This window comes from Carassius gibelio, chromosome A4, assembly GCF_023724105.1.
Source record: "Carassius gibelio isolate Cgi1373 ecotype wild population from Czech Republic chromosome A4, carGib1.2-hapl.c, whole genome shotgun sequence".
Classification (NCBI taxonomy): domain Eukaryota; kingdom Metazoa; phylum Chordata; class Actinopteri; order Cypriniformes; family Cyprinidae; genus Carassius; species Carassius gibelio.
This window is the reverse complement of record NC_068374.1, coordinates 29173167-29193556: the sequence shown is the minus strand read 5'-3', so window position 1 is coordinate 29193556 and position 20390 is coordinate 29173167. Positions and strand designations below refer to the sequence as shown.

Sequence of the window (20390 nt, the reverse complement as noted above, 5' to 3'; positions counted from 1 at the left end):
GTGTGCCCCATAGCGTAGAACGTGATGTAGAGCTAGTTTCCCCACCATATACATTTAGCCAACAGGAAAGAAACAAATCAGAAGAGCGGAAATTGACCTCTGAACCACAAGAAAAATGGGACGATGTGTTACAACCATTGATAAAGCCTAGTAAAATTGATGAATCTGGAGAGGTAACTGTAGCTGTAGAGGTATAGATATCTTGTAGGTAAACTAGGTTCATTGTGTAGACACCTACAGTATCCAACATTTGATATTAGGTAGAGGTATAGATCAATTGTAGAAAATCTAGGTTAATTATCTAGACATCTACAGTATCCCAAAATGTATTTTATGTAGTTCTCATTTCTCTTTTTAAATATCATGCATGTTTTATTATGGTGGAAATCATAACATGACAAATTAAATATTTTTTTCTGTTTTGTAGAACAAAGATGGGGCTGCTGTCCCAGTGAAAGAGAGTGAGCTACTGAGGAAGCTTGATGAGAAAGATAAAGAAAGCAGTCCCACGAGTCCTACAGACTTGGCCAAATTGGAAAGCACTGTCCTTCCAATACTAGAGGCTCAGACAACATCTAAAGAGGAATCACAAACTGAAACTCCAAAGCTTAAGCGTCGACTGGAGGTGTTGCCAATGTCTCCAGAACCCAGCTCAGAGGATGACCAATATGGAGAAATTCAAGAGCAAAAGGCTGATGCACGAAAAAAAGAGCGGAAAAAACTTCTGGTTCCAAATGATATCGAAGGAGATTCTTTTGAGGACATTAATGAGGAAGAACCTTCACCTAAACTGCAAAGGAAAAAGACTGTTGGAGATAAGGAAGTAGAAATGGAGAGTCCTATGGATGAGGAGGATTTAATCCGGAGACAGATCATCGAGATGAGTGCAGATGAGGATGCATCACAATCTGATGAAGAAAACCTTGCCAGACGGAAAATTAAAGATCAAGAGAAAACGCAAATGGAACAAAATGCAAAAAAAGACGATAAGAACAAAAGTGAGTCATACAAGGGGAGACGTCTTCTCAAAAAGAGCAGTATCAGTCCAGAAGATGAGCCTGAACGGAAGAGTATTATCTCTGTAACTAAAATTGAAGAACTAGCTAAAGGAGAACAACCTTCAGTAGACAGTGGAGCTGGCATACGACATTTCAAAACAATTGAATTCAACAGTACAGCAAATGTACGTCAGACATCAGATGACGGTGAGCTAGAGAGTCTTACAGACTCTCCTGATGACAGGTCAAAAGGTGAAGGCTCTTCCAGTTTACATGCATCCAGTTTTACCCCAGGAACATCTCCAACATCTTTGTCTTCTCTTGATGAAGACAGTGACAGCAGCAGCCCAAGTAATGTTCAGTCAAGTGGTGAGGGCAAGCAGCAGAGGAAAGCAAAGCACCGGCAGCCAGGTCAGATGCTTCCTACTATTGAGGATTCATCAGAGGAAGATGAGCTGCGAGAAGAAGAGGAGCTTCTTAGAGAACAAGAGAAGCAGAAGGGCACAGGAAGAAAGTCAAAGAAGGACAAAGAAGAAATGCCTGCCCAGAAAAGGAGAGAAAGGCCCAAAACTCCGCCAAGCAACCTCTCACCAATTGAGGATGCATCTCCCACAGAAGAGCTACGACAGGAAGCAGAGATGGAAGAATTTCGCAGGTCTTCCTGCTCAGACCTCTCCCCAAGCATGGAGTCAGACCCAGAGAGCTTTGAGATTCTTCCAGAGAAGATTTTTGCTGTCCAAAAAGTGTATCAGTTACCAACATCAGTCTCCCTGTACTCTCCAACAGATGAGCAACACGTTAATAGTCAGTCCAAAGAAAAGAAAAAACAAGCATTAAGAAGTGCAGATGAGGCATATGAAGAGATTATGCTTAAGGTCAAATCTCCAACGAATGATGTAAAGGAACATCAACCTGATAAAGAATCACTTTATGGGGGCATGCTGATAGAAAAGTATGCATACAAGTCTCAGGATGATGTTGATGATGCATCCTATGAGCAGGAACCAGATAAACTTATTGTGTCAGAGAAACCCCAAAAAGCCCTGAGAGCACCTGATGAGGTTTATGAGGACATAATTCAAAGAAAGAAAGAGATGATACTAAAGGAGGAGGAGATAACACACAGTAAGCCAGAAGGAGATGCTTCTAAAGCAGAAACTGTGTTGCCTGATACTGACTTAAGCAAAGAGCAAAGCATTATGTCATCAAGCATCACAGGTCAGTCCAGAAAGAATGGAAAACCATTATTAGATGCAGAAACAGCTTATGAAGAACTTATGAAGAAGCAAAGAGGAGTACTAACTCCAGGAACCAGTCCAACTCAAGCAGGTCCTGATCTAGGTGGCATGGCACAAGGGCCAACAATAGCCCAAGTCGAAGAAAACGAGCCAGCTCCCATACGAAGAATACTGCCTATACCTGATCTGAGAGTGACACCGTGCTCATCGGGTGATGAGGAATCCGGTGAAGAGAGCATTGCTGATCAACCACAAGACTCTGAGAAAACCACGGTTTCAGTTACAAATATTGAACCAGAACCACTTGTGAATGAGACTTTCCAGACAACATCAGTCTCTGAGCCAGTTGTAGGTGATTTGTCAGTGCAAAGAGAAGTAACATTGCCTGCAACATTAAGTGATTCACAGGACGCCACAGAGAAAGATGTAGGAATTGAGCAGACAGGTGTTGTTGACTTGTCCAAGTCATTAGCCTCTAGTCAAACTGACTCTTTTACATCACCAGTTCCTAGTGTAATTTCAAGTCCATCGACCCCAGTAGCTGTAAATGTATCAACTTTGCCCACAGTACCACAATATATAGTATCCACTATACCTAGTGTTGTATCATCTGCTCCACCAGTCCCTCCCAAACCAGTAGCATTACACAGAGCTGCATCTCTGGAAAAAGTAGACATTCCAGTTCCTCCACCCTTACCCCCTCCAACACTACCCAAACCCTCTATGTATCCCAAAAAGACTCCACCACAGGTCCCCCCAAGAACTACTCCAGTTGGCATGTCAACCACAGGGGAGAGTGTACCAGTAAGACAGCCTTTCACTCCAGGCTATAAGCCTCATGTCCCTCCTCCTGTACCACCTAAGCCATCCTCTATCCCTGCAGGCCTAACATTTAGTCACAAACCTGGGGAGACTGTTAAACCACCCATTGCTCCCAAACCCATAGCTGGTGCTCAGCCACCCTTTTCTGCCCATACACCTGCAAGACCTTGTATACTGAGTACAAGCAGTGCAGATAGTGTCCTTAATCTAAGTCCTTCTGCTGAAATTAAGACCCCATCTCCTCTAAAGTCCCCTACATCACCCAGGTTTGGCAAGGTTTTACGTGACACATATGTTGTTATTACTTTGCCATCTCAGCCTGGTTCACCTACAGAAGGTATCACAACCCAAGCCTCAATAAATCCTAGCCAAGAATCACTTCAGAAACTGCCTCCTTCACCACCTCAACCACCTCCACATTCACAAACAACTAGAGTACCATTGGCATTTATGCGAATTGCTGAATCTATTGAAAGTCAAGAAATATGTGGTCCAGAGAAGGTAGTTTCTAGCATGAGTCATGTCTATGAGGCTATTTCAGCCTCAACACAGCCTCAGTCAATTATTCCAAATGTTGGTGTTCAGTTAGTTGCCACTGAAGTCCAAAGAACCACAGTGTCTGTTATGCATGATAGTACACCTCCTCCAAAACCCATTCCAAAAACCATTGCCATCTCTGTAGTTCAAGAAAACATAAAACCTGAACCAGTTCAAGTGCATAATGGTCATGCCTACCATCCTGGTGAGGTGGTGGATCTCCGAACCCCAAAGACAGATGCAGAGATATATATGAAAGGTGTGGATCTGTCTTCCTCTGAGTCAAGACAACAGTCCCTTGCTATTGATAGTGGTGGACATCATCAAAGTGCTGTGCAGTCGTCTGTAGTAAACCTAAGCACTGATACTTCCTCAGTATCAGTTGTTACTGGCAACATCACCATCCTCACATGCACAGCCACTGTAGCTTATGGTAGTGATGCATCTCTGTCTACATCAGTGCCTCTCCAACTTACAACAGCTAAATCATTTGAGCCTGTGTCTCAAATTATTTTCAGGCCTGTGGAATCTCAACCAGAGAAACCCATAAATCTTTCTACAACAATGGGTAAAACTCTTCCTGTAACAATTGCTCCTACGATTGCAAGCAATGGCATTGCTGCAACTGTACCCCCTCATCTAGAAATAGGATTATCCGGTGCAGTTGACCTCACCACAGTAAAACCTGCACAGACTGTGGTTGCAATGAATGGGTCCACTGCAGAAGTGGTTACTGCTGTAATTACAGAGGATGATGGAAAACCAGTAGATCTTACTGCTGGAAGAAGAGCAGTCTGCTGTGATTTAGTCTACAAACTTCCTTTTGCGAGCAGCTGTACAACTCAGCAGCCCTCAGCTCCATTACCAGAGGATCGTTTTGGCTACAGAGATGACCATTATCAATACGATCGTACTCCATATGGTATGAGAGGTCTTGGTGGCATTAAACCCTCGATGTCGGACACTAACTTGGCAGAGGCTGGTCTCTTTCTATATAAAAGTAAGCATAGTTATGATTACAAGGAGGCCACGGAAGGTGCTGTAGACCTGACATATGGAAAAATCTCGCTGGCAGGTCAGTATGAGATTGAAGATCTTTCTTCTCAATATTATTTTGAGTTACCTCTACTTATTCCAGGCTGATTTTTTTTTTATGATTGCCTGTATTCCTTTTTTGGGATGTAATTTTGCAGTTTTTATTTTATTATGATTTTTTTTTTTTTTTTTTTTTTTTTTTTTTTTTTGCATGTTGCTGCATGCTATTCAGTTTACTTTTTGCTGTTTTAATTTTCATCCTTTGCATGGTGCATGGTTATCTCAATGCTGTTACCATTGCACTATTTGTATGTGCTGAACTCTAACAAAATGAACTTTTAACAGGTGAAGCTGTAGAGTATTCAAACAAGTCTACCGTAGTGTGCACTGGAATGACAGTTCCACAGTACACTCAAGGCAGGATTACTTCAGCACTTGGAACACACTATGGTGTTTCTAGTGTCCTAAGATCTTCCAATGGTATTGTTTATTCTTCTGTAGCAGCTCCTGTTCCTTCTTCATATGCCATAACCACCCAGCCTGGCTCTATCTTCAGCACATCCTACAACACTATATCAGGCATGCACACAAGTGATACTATGCCATCACTGTCAACTTTACAGAATCAACCTTTCACCAGATCACACAGCTTTCTTTCAGCAATTGCTGTAACCACTGCAGAAGAACAAAGTGACTTACCATTAAATCTGGAGACTGTTGTTTCAAAGACTGGCCTTTCCACAGCTCTCTCAGATGTAGTTGCTACAGTCACCACAGTGGCAGCAATGGATACCTACACAAATGCTTCACTTGAGGCAATTGCAGCCTCTTTAGAAGCTCTATCTTCACCTTTGGTTCCAGGAGATGGACAGTACCAGATGGAGCGTGAACTTCTTGAGCTAGAGATGATGAAGCAGCAACGCTTGGCTGAAGAACTTGAATGGGAGAGACAGGAGATACAGCGGTTCCGTGAACAAGAACAGCATTATGTGCAGAAGGAGCTGGAAGAACTTCAGGCTATCAAACAGCAAATACTATGCCAGCAAGAAGATGAGAGACAGGCCCACCTTTTGATCCAAAAGGAAACTTATGCTCAGCAACAGGAGCAGTTAGAGCAGATCCAGAGACTCCAAGATCAGCTCAGACAGCAGTTGGAGGAGCAGAAGTTCAGGCAGATGTATCCAGTGGAAGTACTGCCAGAGGCTCTTGTTGCGACGGGGGAACGAAAAATGGACAGTTGCTGCCAGACTGATGAGGAGGATAATACTGAAAAGGCCTACACTGTAGGAAGGAAAAAGAAAAGTACAAAGAAAATTGTTGATAGCTGTGTACAGACAGATGACGAAGACCAAGATGAATGGGAAGTTCCTGCTCGAGGCAGGCGCAGTAGACCACGTGGTGGCAAAAATGGCATGAGTGAAAGAGGAGCTGTTTCAGTTCAGTCCCTAACTGAAATCTCTGTACAAACAGACCCCTCAGGAACACTTAGGGGCCACTCTGTGCAAGTAGATACTAGAGTAGATTATGCTGATTCTGATAGAACGTCCTCTCCAAAGAGACGTCCCACTCCACTTGATATAGGTCAGTCTTCTCACCTCAAAGCAGATGCCTCTACACTTCAGGCTATCCCAGGTCCTCCCAAATCCCCTAAAGTACTGTACTCTCCAATTTCCCCTTGTGTATCCCCTAGCAAATCTCTTGAGTATTTGTCCTATGAAAAATCCCTTGGAGACTCCAGCCCACAGAGAATAAACTCTGCCACAGATTTATCTAAAGGCTCACCAAGTCCTATGGTTCCCAAGGTCATACAAAGGTCAATGTCTGACCCCAAACCCATGAGCCCAACTGCAGAAGAAAGGGCTGCAGCAAATTTCCAGTATTCTGAGGGTTACTCTGTGAGTATACGTGATTTTTTTAAAAAAATAAGTGTTTAATTTTTCTAAGACTCCTCTCAGCTTGTAAAATTACTTGCTTTTTTCCTAATTCTTTGTTAATCTATGATTTCAATTGTTTAATGCCTTGAGGCAGTTTTATCATATTGTTATTCTTTAATATCTTTATGCTGTTGTCCAGCTTACATTGACTGTGCTCTCTAGTGGTCCGCCGATATATCAGCTGATATTTGGCATTTTTCCTTATATCAGCATCCGCGATAAGTTTTTCTATTTGGCCGATGCATTAGAGGCGGGATGGCGTTGAGAATGGCAGTGTCTAAGAGCACAGTGCTAACTTTCTCCCCTCTTGTTTGCTGACGTCGTTTAACAGTTCGGTTTAATACGGAGTGAAAACTGTCTAATAATCAGATAGAACTGTTAAACGAAGGAATTCAAATGTATTCAAAAAGTATTACAATTATTGCTTTTATATTATTAGTAATAGAAAGGCAAATATTATAATACTTTCTTATTTGTCGTTAGCATTCAGCAAATATGCATTTATATATTTTAAACAAATTTTTCAATGACTAATAAACATTTAATTTCACAAACCTTGCATTCCTGTGAAGTGTGCATTTGTATCCTGCATGATGACACAAACTTCCCAGAATAATGAGTGCCCTGTTGTTTACAGTGTTTACTTCCTTTTAAATATTATTTTTATTAAATATTTATTTATTTGTGAAAAATAATTTGTCATCTTAAGTATATTTAACACATTTATTTATTTTTTATCCATTTTCAAATTTCTTCAATATTAATAAAAATAAAATTATTATATGTAATGTAACTTAATTGGATTTGTTTGAAAGAAGAAAGTCAAATGAACATAGAAAGCTTTGAGGGTGAGTAAAACACAGGCTAATTTTCAATTTTGGGTAAACTAACCCTTTAATATTTTCAGTGCTTGCCCTTTTAAAGGCAATGCAGCAGCACAGCAGATATAGAGAATGTGTTTAGTTTTCCCAGCCATGGCTTGTCTGACATAAGTTAACAAAATCCTCTAGAGCTTTTTTATTTTACCATTCTCCTTTATTCTCAAACTAGAAAACTTAAGTGTTGGTTACTCGTTTTTAAAGTTCTGTTAAACACTGTGCACTGTGGTTGTTCCTACAAATATTTAAGCTTAATTTTTACTTAAAAACTGTTTTCTCATTGACACTCATATTGCTCTTTTTATTTGTCATTGAAAGGGAAAGGGATCTCCAAGTGGAACTCCATCTGGCACCCAAAAGAAGGTTAAGAGAACCCTTCCTAACCCACCTTCAGAGGAAGAAGCTGTTAATGCTGGTCAAACAGCCTACAGCACTGGCTCAGCTCGTCGCCGTCTCTGCAGGAGCACTAACATGGCACGGGCAAAAATCCTGCAGGACATTGACCGTGAACTAGACCTGGTTGAGAGGGAGTCCTCAAAACTGCGTAAAAAGCAAGCTGAACTGGATGAGGAAGAAAAGGAGATTGATGCCAAGCTGCGTTACCTGGAGATGGGCATTAACAGAAGAAAAGAGGCATTGCTCATTGAAAGGGAGAAGAGGGAAAGGGCCTATCTGCAGAGTGTTGCAGAGGACCGTGATTACATGTCTGACAGTGAGGTGAGTAACATTCGTGAAACAAGAATTGGAGAGGAAGTCAGTGGACATGGGCTTGAGAGACCACGTACTGCGCCACAGTCAGAACTTGATGAATTTGTTCCTCCACAGACCAAGCATGACCAATATGGAAAATATTCCCATTCCCACTACCAATACCCACAATACCAGCAGTCCCTGTACCAGCCTCAATCACCATACCAATCCCAGTCTATCTACTCGTCTAATCCTTCTCTGACTGCCTCACAACAACAGAGCTACCACCAAATGCTCTTGCTGCAGCAGAAAGCCAGAGAACAAGCTGCTCTCCTCTCTGAATTAGATTCTACCAAAATAGCCACCGACTATGACACGTCATCTTTCTTGGGAGGAAAATATGGTAACCACCTTGACTTGAATAGCCTAGAAGAGCATGCTGGAAGCATGGCAGTCAGTCCTATGTCAAATGTATCTGCTGACTCCTTCTATTCGGACTTAGAGCAACATCAAACACCAAGGAGCTATATGATTTTAGAAGATGCAGCAGAACTGGCAAAAAGCACTGGTAGCCTTTCATCTGCCAGCTATGGCATTGCTGAAAGGGAGCTAGCCAAAGCAGAGCGTCTTCTGAGACACACTGCTGCAGATGTTGGTACAGACTACCTGGGCAGCTCCTCCAGACTTCACTCCTATGGTAAGGCTCAAGATGAAGAGGACCCAATGGAAGAGCCATTTGAACTAAAGCTTTTAAAACAACAACTGAAACAGGAGTTCCGGAGAAGCACAGGGGGCACTGAAAGCTTAGAGCAGCTTGCTGGACTCTCACATCACTATACCCTCAGCACTGGGGTATCTAGTGGAGGCTACAGGGCCTTCCCCAAAACTGATAAGTATAGCATCAGTAGACTGACCTTAGAGAAACAGGCTGCCAAGCAACTTCCAACATCTATGCTCTACCAGAAACACAAAAACACCAACATAGGCAAGTACTCCTCCATCCAGGATAGCAGGGCTCTGGAAACAGACTATAGTAGTTACTTGGGGTCCAGTAGTGCATCTCCCAGATCAAGCAGACTTCTGCAGGATGAAATCACCTTTGGGTTACGCAAGAACATTGTCGAACAGCAGAAATACCTGGGCTCCACTCTTGGGGCCAATCTGGCAGGTTCACTCAATCTGGGCCAAAGCTTAAATCTGAGCCCAGGCATGAGGACCTCTTTGGGAGAAGACTCTGCTTACCCTAGTGGAAGTAGGTCACGTCCTTCTTCTAGACCCTCCTCTGTGTATGGCCTTGACCTGTCCATTAAAATGGATACCTCAAGTTCATCTCTAAGGCTCAAATCAGAAGGTGACCCCTCCTTAGACACCTCAGCTTTCCAAGCTCCATCAGGCAGGTCAAAACCTACAAGCCTGCCTCTTGTACAAGGTGGGCGGGGACGTATTCCTATTGTGGCACAGAATTCAGAGGAAGAGAGCCCACTGAGTCCAGTGGGTCAGCCAATGGGCATGGCACGGGCATCGGCAGGTCCACTCCCACCCATATCTGCCGACTCCCGTGATCAGTTTGGGTCATGTCTGTCCCTCCAAGAACCTCAACAGCAACATCTCAGAGAAGATCCTTCAAGAGGGCGTGGCTATGTGCTAATGGATGATCTACAGGGCACCATGTCTGATAGTGAAGGTAATTTGTTTGTCCACAGACTGTCTTCTTGGAGTGACTCTTCATACACTTTTCCAGATTTTTATTTGTCTATGTCTCATCTTGTAAGTGTTCATTCCTGTCTATATGAAGGCATCAGTTCTCTGCTTATAACTGATTTTCTGTCTTGTTTTAGCTTTCTTGTCCTATGCTTAAATAATGAAAGAATCACACAGTCCCAGTTGTCTTTCTATAGTAACATTTCTGTGGTATAATTACAGTTGGGTTTTAATATTTTTGTTGATTTCTTCATAGACTAACTTTTTGTTTCTGTGTGAACTCTTAGGGGCCGTTCACATATCGCGTCTTTTGCTCGCTCAAATTCGTTATTTCCAATGTAGGCGCGTGTGGCGAGTAGGTCGGGGCCGAGGGACGTGGGAACAAGGATTGAGGCCGGCGGAATGATTGGGAAATCAGCGACACCTGTGCCCCACCGCCGGTCTCGAGTCCCACGTAGGAGATGGAAGGATATAAAACTGGAGCGACGATAGTGAAGGACGAGAGAGGACCAGGCCTGGGCCTTATTTTATGTTTTGGTTTTTATTTGAGCGCACCAGTCGTCCGTGAGGGGCTGGTGCGCTGTTTTGTGTTTATTTTGAACTATTAAAGTGTCATTTTGGATTGTGCGCCGGTTCCCGCCTCCTTCTTCCTGATGATAAGGAAGATTTTATTATTAAAGCGCGCAATATGCGCGCTCATAATGGAAGCGACGTGGTCGGGACACGCACGCGGTGCGACGCGCACAGTGGGTCATGTGACAAGAACTAACCAATCAGCTTCATTCTTTCCCATAACAACGTTGAAAGCTCAGCTAAGATGATTTCCGCATCTTCATGGAGAGAGCACTTCATGGTTGCTTAGCAAAGGCAGATGGCTCAGGGGCGTAACTGCCCGAGCGCTTTGGAAAGAAGGAGAAAACGGCGCGCCTAGCGTTTTCCATGCATTTTTAGGCACGATATGTTAACGACCCCTTATAGTGCATGCTTTCAGTCTTTGTATTTTTTTACTTTTTTTTTAATTTACTGTACTAATACTGTGCTGTACTGATAAAAACTTACACTAACAATGAAAGGACATATTATAAATCTCTACTGTAATTAACATAAGAATAGTCTTATAACCCATTTTTAGTTTTTAGTTAAGCTGCTTGTAAACAATAGAGCTGCACGTTATCTTTTAGTTATTTAGTTAACTATAAAGTGCCTTATAGCAAAAGAGTCATAGTATAATTACACAGATTATCTCTTAATTTAATTATTTTGTATTGCTTTATAAATATGTTGAATTATATGTAAAACCTATAACAACAAACTGTATTAATGAAATGTTTTTTATATATAAGGTTGGGTAGAAATGTTACAATTTTGTTAAAAGAAGTTTCAGTTTCCTTACATACAGAAAATGTTATAGCATACATACTATATAAAAAATTTCATAGCCCATGCAAACTTCTTTCAGTTATAGATGATACTCTTCATGCATGTTGCTAGCATGTACCAGAGTAAATATTACCATGCCAGTCTGTGTTTGCATGTTTGATGTTCCTATAATAAATAGGACAAGTGATGTGCTTGTTTCTTCCTGTTTGGTTTTTAATAAACTCTTCACTTTCTTGCATGTTCAAGAAATCTGCTATCTTTTTCACTTGAGAACTAATAAATGCCTTCAAATAGAAAGGTCTATGCTATTTCTCAGCTGTGTGTTTAATTAAACCATTTAAACTATATTTTTAAGATTGATGAGATCAAAACAGTAGTTGATATGCATTGCATGCCTCTTCCATTCGCTATCTATGAAATGCATGAAATTACTTTAACTTCATTGTACAATATAAAAACATGAATATTGTAATTGTTACACCTTATAGAGCTAAAGAATCACAACCACAGAATGCCAAGCTCAAACCCAAAATACACATTTTTACCAAAATATACTTTTTTTTTTTCATTTATCTGAAAAGTAATTGACTCATACACTTAACAGCATATGATGTGTTCATCATATGTGCCCTCTGGAAGTAAATGCATTTGCCTTGGTTACAGCACTAAGTGAATCCCTGGTGGGTTTGAGCAGAGACGATCCAGGAAACTCACATGAGAATGTCACAAACGGTAGAGTATAACCACCTTAGACTCCTGCACATCTTCCATCTCCCCCACACCCCTTCTACCATGACCACCCACCTGACAGTCACCCAACCAAATCGACTGCAAATTAATCTCCATAACATGTTGCAGGAAGTATGATGAATTTGCATACTAATGTAATGCTGTGCTATTGCATCTGTAATTAAATTGGAATGTCACACTCCTTTCTCTCTAAAAATAACGTTCATTTTCTCAGTTTAAGCTACTGCAAATTTTACCAGTTTGGCTAACAAAAAACATTCATATAACACTAGTAATAGCTTTCCATATCAAAATCTATTTAAAGTAATGACTTCCTGATAAAAAATGGTAATGCTTATGAAGCTATACACAATAATAGTGCTCCATGTTAGTGAGTGTTTGAGCATGTAACAGGATCTACATCTATCATATCATTTTACATCTGAATGTCAAGTCTGTAAACAATAAAATTGTCTTCTGTTAAATGTTATCCACTTGTCCATGACAAAATCTTGACATCTAAAATACCTTTGAATGTAAAACCCTATAACACGCTCCTTTTGCACATTGTAGCTGAAAGACCCATACCAACACCAATAGAAGATACTATGCCAAAATATTTCTTATATCTCTGTCTGTCAGTAACCCATGTTTTATGAAAACATCTGATTTTTAAGGGAAGGAACAGTAGCAAAAAGACTTGCCCCAAATATTTTAACAAATTCTTATGGAGAATTATATATAGAAAAAAGAAATACAATCTTACAACTTGTATCCTCAGGGTTTGTTTTAGTTTTAGGTTTGCATGCAAAAATAACTGCTCTACTTTATATAACCATTTCCTTTTCTGTCCCAGATGGCTCTATATTGTTTGAATTTGAGACTGCATGTACCTTAGCTGTCTCTAGGACCTGATATTACCAAAGGATCTTTAGAGGTTTGTTTTAACAGACCGACAAGCAAGACTAATGTTTTAATTTCCATCTGTTTTTCTGAAGCGTATCACCTGCGACGGGAGGAAACTGACTGGTTTGATAAACCACGAGATGGACGCCCAGAGAACGGACAAGGGGATAGAAGACAGGTAACACAGATGGTTTTTGCATTAGCATTTCATCACGATTAGGGAGGAGCAGAGAATATTCACCGCAAGAAACCTAACAAATGAGACCTTTCTAGAAACCCGGTCATGAGAAAAAAACAACAACCGTATTTAGATTCACTGTAAAAATTAATATCACAGTTTTCCACATAACATATAATTGTGTGTAAAAGTGTTAAGAAAATGAAGTCTGATTCTGCTAATTCAATGTCCCTTTAGGGAAAGCCAGCACACTACCCGTTTCCTTATGCCAGATTAAAATTACAGAGGGATCCCAAAGATCGTAGTGTATCAGGTAAGCGCAACCTTTCTAATACTCAGTGCTGTGCTGCTTGGCTTCCTGACATGCTCCAACAATGTAGACAGATGTTTAAGATAGCTGCGCCTGATAAAAGAGGATCTGTTCGCTTACCAGACCATCATGGAGAGATGCCCGAGGCTTATGTCATGCAAACATTAGTTTCACCATGCTGAGACAGCATTGGCACAGTTTTATTTTATACCTACTACTAAACAACACATTAGCTCAACTCTAGTTTCCCTTTAGCCTCCTCTTGTGGCACTCCGTTTTACCACATCATTGCACAAAAAATGTCAACAGACACAAAACCGCTGGGCCAAAGCACATCAGCAGTCTAGCCTCTTCTCATGCTTTGGTATGTCACACACTTGTAGGTGTGGTTGATTCCCCTCGATCTCCTGTATCAGTGTTCTTATAAGCATTGTTACGGGGCAGACATTACTCAGCAATGTGGCAGATTGGCATTTCTCCAGTTTAATCAGTCTTCAAAGCTCAAAATGGTGTGTAATTCACAAATTGGATTATCCTTGTATTTAGAAACTGATGAATAAACCAGTGCCTTAAATAAATAAGGCTATAGTGAATGCCCTGTGCTGTGACTGGTGGATTTGTTGCACTGTATTTAAGGTAAAGGAAGGGTCTGTGTGTACCATGATTCTGAATTACAGCATGTACTGTGTGTCTTCGGACGGTCATGGTCATAGTAACAGTTTTAAGGGAATCTAAAACGCCATTTACATTTCTGTGTTGATTATAGAGGCACTTTTTTTTCACACATTTGCGCCAGTGAATATTCTCATGGTCGTTTTATTTTATTTTTTTTAATCAGTTTTTGTTTCAGGTTAATACCTTGACTAAAAAGCTTGAGCATTATATACAAAAATATACAGTTTGTTGAACACACTTATGACCTGCTAATAAGCCTATTATAGATTTGTCAGCAAAATGTAAAACGTTAAACAATACAAAAATTTAGGTAGCATACAAAAATATCAAAAATATCCAAGGTCTGGCAACAGTTCAGTTAAAAAATCTAGCTTGAGTTGATTCTTGTGTGGTTTTATTGACCTTTATTTTTACCCAATAGCTAAGTAAAATGTGATTGTATTGGCATTTTTGTTCAGTTGGGTTCACAATAGTATTCTACACTCTTTTAAAAAAGTACTGTATTGAAATCCGTGGTTCGATGATCTTTCTTTAACATTCATTGCACAAAATGTGCTTTACAGTGGAAAAAGGTTCTTCATATATGTTCTTCACATTAAGACGTTTTCAAGAACATTAAGGTTCTTGGGGGATCCCAAAATAGTTCTTCTATGGCTTCTCTGAGAAAATGCCATTTGAAATATATTTATAAGAGTGTAATATTAAATGGTTTTCAAAATATGGTGGGTACTTGAAAACAATATGCATAAGCAATTGGATTTCTGACTTTAAAATCTTAGTTACTAGCCCTTGTGGCAAATAGCCCTGGTCTCTCCTAAACATGTACACTAAAAAACAACTATTTTATTCTGTTAATTCCAAAGAAACAAATGGAAATTCACTGATAGAAAAATAAAATAAAAACGAGACAGTCTTCTAGGCTTGTTACCATCTAGTGCGGTTTTGGACCACATTATGTGTATGCAATACTCTTTTCTCACAGGAAATGGACTGGGCATCCGTGTGGTTGGAGGAAAAGAGGTCCCGGACAGCAATGGGGACATTGGTGCGTATGTTGCCAAAGTATTACCTGGAGGAGCTGCGGAACATACGGGGAAGATTGTTGAAGGTAGGCACCTCAATGAAAGATGGTTACACTTTTAAACCCGTCAGTGAGTTCTCTGTTTTGTTTAAGCTGAAGAGGTGTTTTGATGTTCACTGTCTCTTAGAGCGGGAGAGAAGCACATCTGTTAACATTAAGGGGCACAAAGTGACATGATATTTCAGAGTAGGAGACAGGAAAAACAAATGATGCTAATCCACGCAATTCTTCACCTCCAGACTCATTCGTGACTCATTCTTGATAGAGAAGCAGAAAATGAAGTTTCAGGTTGATGATTGTGTTTCCTCTGCGTTGTACATCGGCGGTGTAGCTGTTGGGCACATCAAATGAGAGTTGAAGGTTACATTTATATCAAAACTTTGACTGAAATGTGTCTGGTGAGTTCAGCTGAAAAGAGTTTGAGGTTTTACTGCTTTAACACTGTGTTGCAATGCCGTTATGTAAATGTGCGCTTTATAAAATCAACATTGACCTCATTGTGACAGATTCGTCCATCGATGGCTGACGGCTAGAGTTTCTTGTTGACTTGGAAGAATCTTAACAGACTTTTGGAATAAAACCCAAAATGAGATCTAAATTGGATGACTGCTTTGGACTGTCTTGACGGACTATGAGCCATTATGATGAAGCTGAATTTTACAAGCTCTATTGAATCTAGTTGTGACGGAGACATTAACACTCTCTTTTTCAGCAGTGGTGAGAGTGAGCACAAAGTGTTGTATATTAGCTCTCCTTTGGCTCCCACTTTTGTGCTGTTTTCTCTCGGTCATAATTAACAAGGGTTGGCATAGACGGCAAGAGGAAAGTGAAGCTGGAGGGAGTGAAACTGTCTGTGCACCGGCTTATTTATGAGGCTATATACAACGGCTGGGCTTTGTGAGAGAACATTCTTGGCTTTGACTGGGACTGACGCTTCACATCCGTCTTCCTCCTCCTCCTCCTCCTCCTCCTCCTCTCACACTCTCTATCAAATATCACTTTGTATTTAGACATCTGATTTCTTAGCTGCATACTCTTCTCTTCTCTTCTTTTGTGTCATTCATCTCGTTTATCCTGTCTCACCTCATCTTGTCACTTACTGTGTGGTCTCTTCTATTCTCATCTTGTCTCATTTCATCTTACTGTATATAGTCTCATCTTTTCTCTTCACATCTTCCCATGTCTACTCTTTCAGCTGGGACTTCTCATCTACTCTTATTCTCACGTCTACTCTTCTTGTCAGTTTGTTTCTCATATTCCCATCTTTTCTCATCTTGTCTCATCTCTTCTCGTCTTTCTTTCTCATCTTGTCTTGACTCTTTTCTTCTGATCTTTTTCTTATATCTACTTTCATTGAATCTTATCTGATCTCTTCTTTACCCTTTTCTTGACGTGTCTCTCAACCTTTCTCAGCATCTTTTCTCATTACATCTTGTTCCTTCTCTTCTATATTGATCTTTTCTCATATCTACTTTTGTCTCATCTCATCTTGCTTTGTCTCTTCTGGTATCAACATCTCTCTTCTCAACTTGTCTTATCTCTTTCTATCTTGTCCCTTCTCTTCTCTTTTCTCATCTCATCTCGTCTCTTCTCATCTCATCTCTTGCCCCCTCTCTTTTCTTTTGATCTGGTCTCATTTCATCGTTCCTACATATTGTCCCAGCAGCAGCTGAGGCTTCTCAAGGGTTAAATGTCAAATGTTTATACTTGCTATAAGTGTGATTATGCATGCAGTCTTCATGGTTACAACAGCCATGTGACTCGTGTATCTTTTTCACTTAGTAGAACAAGCTGGTGTTAAGCAGTGGAGTAATGTGAACGGCAGTTCAGTTTCTCACATTAAACTATATAATCTGTGAGTGTGTATATTTATAGTACATGACATGCGTACACATTCACCTCCAGGGACCCCAAGCATCCACCGTAATGTGGGAGCCTCGAAACGTCCAAAGCGGGCCTACCTGGCCTACCTGAAGACACGTTTTCATCTGTGAAGGTGCACCAACAAAATGGTTTCAGTTTGCTGTGACTTGGAGTGAACTCTGCTGCACGTGTTTCCCTCTACTCTCTCACAGGGATTCTACAGCATGCATCATTTAATTGAAAGACATCATGTTTGGTGTTGCAATGCTTTTCACAGCCTGTTTGAGCTTCCAGATTGTGAAGACTAAAATGTATCCAGTGGTTGATTTTATGTCTGTCTGTGTGGGTGTGTTTGCATAGGAATGCAAGTTCTGGAGTGGAACAGCATTTCCTTGACTAGTAAGACGTACGAGGAGGTGCAGGGTCTGGTTGGTCACCAGGTTGGAGAGGCGGAGATATGTGTCAGACTGTGAGTGCCAGATTTGCATAGCAACTTACCATTTAAATGTGTTTTAAGTCATTTTAACTTTCACTTTCTATCTACTAAGAAAGTTGTACAGCTTGAGAAACGAGTAGTACTTGTTTGGAAAGATTAGTGCTTAGTTATTGTCTTAGAAGTAAAAATAAAACACAGTTCCTAACTCATTTTGTATTCTGCATTCTGATGTATTTCTTAATGAAACATGATATTTAATAAGAAGTAATGTAGGGCAGGAATAAATCATGAAAGATTGGGATTACATATTTCTTTATGAAAAAAGGGGTTAGAGGGGAAATGTAAAAAGGACTTGTGACTTCAATCAAAAAGTTAAGCCATTTGAGAGCGAAAAAAGTAATTTTGTTACAAAAAAAGTACATTAAAACCATGAGTGTAAATTTAAGAGAGCAAACAGGATCCATTCACAGAACTTTTTGTCTTTTGACCATGATTTTTCTTTTTGTCATTTCCAGGGACATAAATATGCTGTCTGATTCTGAAAGCTCCCTCCTAGACCTTCAAGACCAGACCAAAGGTGAGAACCTCCAGTCAGTGGAGAAGACAATCAAATGATGATGTCCTAATTAACCTCAATGGGACTTTACCACTAACTTCTGACTTGCATTTATAAATTTACAGGAGACAGACCTCCACGGTCACCAGGTGTGGACCCTAAGCAGCTGGCTGCCGAGCTGCAGAAAGTGTCCCAGCAGCAGGTGCCATCCTCCACTGTATCAGCACTGGATAAAGCCTCAGCATCCACTGGCTCCAGTGCGGTTCCTAGCCCTGGCCAACCTGGTTCACCCTCTGTCAGCAAGAAACGTCACAGCAAGGTATGCATATGCCATGCATACGCAATTATTTGATGCCTTTTTGTGTACAATGAGGTAAATGCATAACGGCGTCTTTTCTTACTGCTGATGTTTTGTTTCTTAGACCTCTGAGGCTGCAAAAACTCAGTCCCTCCCAGTGTCAGGAGAGATCCAGGTAGATTTTGGCTCTCATTAACGTAGCTATAAGAGTAGCTTATTCAGGCCGTGGAAAACCTGGAAATGTCAGGAAATTTTAAAATAGTGTTTTACAGACCTGCATATTTGGAAATTTCTATAGCTGATATAACTCTTCTAGTTATGCTCAGCTCTAAAATATTTCTTCAGCTAGAAATTGCTCATTATGAATGCATTCTCTATCATGTAAAGTGAATGAATTGGTCAGAACCCTGCTTATTAATCAACAGAATGTATTTATGCCATATTCATTTATCTTTTTAGTAGTGGAGAGTAGAAAAAAAATTATTTCTTTCTTTCATTGATTTTGCAGCTTCAGATAAATTATGACAAACAGCTGGGAAATCTCATCGTCCATGTTCTTCAAGCACGAAATCTGGCTCCTCGAGACAATAACGGCTACTCGGATCCGTTCGTAAAAGTTTACTTGCTGCCGGGTAGAGGGTAAGTACAAGTAGTGAACCTACCCCTAAACCTAACCCTACCCAGTGTAGTTACCTTGTATTACCATTACCTTTCTTAGATAAATACACTGTAAGTACACTATAAGTACATCTTAGTACACATACTGTAAAATAAAGTGCAACCGAATTGTGTCTCAAGGTTTCCACCTCACTGTGAACAACCAACTGTGGCTGGTCACTTTACATGTTAAGCCTCTTCCTTTTCAAGCTACCTAACAAAATAGCTATGTACGACTACAGAGAGTGTGAAAAATAAGATGCTGGTATAATTTAATATCTGGATTCTTGACTGTAACAAGATAAATCCAGCTGTTTCACCCTTGGCACTGGAAATTAAGACTCCCGGAGCTGTTATTCATTCCCAGCTGCTACTTTCCCTGACTTAACGAAACAGAAAATCACTTATCCAGCTGTAATTAGCACCAGGTCTGTGGGAACGACCTGGAAAGGATTATGCATATTGTGTATGATTTTGTGTCTGTGTGTATGTGCTTCTCCATACATTTTGTGCATTAAGTGAGTCAGCAAAAGAGGAAAATCAATACCAGTTTAGATTGTGTTAAAAATGATAGCGCTGACTGATATTTGTAGGTTGGTCTGTATGTTTGTGTATGTGTGCTTCGGATCATTTCTGCCTCTCATCTGATCATGCAGTACTTAGATTGAACCTACAGAAACAGGAGCTCTCCATTTCTCTACACCATATGTTACCCTGGACTACAAATATTAAGATTTATACATCATCTGAAAGCTGTATAAATAAGTGTCCCATTGATGTATGGTAGGATAGGACAATATTTCGCTAAGATCCAACTATTTGAAAATCCAGAATCTGGGGGTGAAAAACAAATCTGAACATTGAGACGCTTTCCAAATGAAGTTCATAGCTATGCATATTACTAATCAAAAATTGTGTTTTGATATATATACAGTAGGAAATTTACAAAATATCTTCATGGAACATGATCTTTACTTAATGTCCTAATGATTTTGGCTTAAAAATAATATCAATAATTTTGACCCATACATTGTATTTTGGGCTGTTGCTACAAATATATACCAGCAACTTAAGACTGGTTTTGTGGTCAAGGGTCACATATGAGCATGAATGCATGGGCTACTGCAAACACAAACACACAGACACACACACACACACACACACACACACACATACATATTTTCCGTATCCCACTCATCACTGATTGTTGTCTGTTTTTGCTGCATGCTGGATCTTCACAGTCAGGTCATGGTTGTGCAGAATGCCAGGTATGTGATTCTTTCCTACAGTACCAGCACATTATACAAGACTTGGCCAAGCTTGGACATGAATGGCTTAATGATGTAGTGTTTTGCTCTTTATATCATCGCATTTGATCATTTTCTCAAAGAAGTATATGGTCGCTGCAGCAACACAAGTGGGCCTATACTAGACGTCCTCCATTGTTCAAACCATTTGCCATCAGTGTGAGGTGTTTTATCGTTAAGG

At 40.4% G+C, this 20390-nt stretch overlaps 1 protein-coding gene across 1 annotated transcript in view; it reads left to right on the top strand.

Moving 5' to 3' along the window:
* The window catches only part of LOC127976268 (protein piccolo), a 50378-nt gene that overhangs the window by 19302 nt on the left and 10686 nt on the right, over nucleotides 1–20390 (top strand). Inside the window, exons 5-17 of the mRNA XM_052580566.1 lie at nucleotides 428–4670; nucleotides 4976–6525; nucleotides 7761–9816; nucleotides 11877–11945; nucleotides 12941–13026; nucleotides 13264–13339; nucleotides 14994–15119; nucleotides 17316–17424; nucleotides 17907–17968; nucleotides 18073–18266; nucleotides 18370–18420; nucleotides 18754–18884; nucleotides 20144–20170. Coding sequence (XP_052436526.1) covers nucleotides 428–4670; nucleotides 4976–6525; nucleotides 7761–9816; nucleotides 11877–11945; nucleotides 12941–13026; nucleotides 13264–13339; nucleotides 14994–15119; nucleotides 17316–17424; nucleotides 17907–17968; nucleotides 18073–18266; nucleotides 18370–18420; nucleotides 18754–18884; nucleotides 20144–20170 — 8780 coding nt within the window. The remainder of the gene's footprint in view (nucleotides 1–427; nucleotides 4671–4975; nucleotides 6526–7760; nucleotides 9817–11876; nucleotides 11946–12940; nucleotides 13027–13263; nucleotides 13340–14993; nucleotides 15120–17315; nucleotides 17425–17906; nucleotides 17969–18072; nucleotides 18267–18369; nucleotides 18421–18753; nucleotides 18885–20143; nucleotides 20171–20390) is intronic.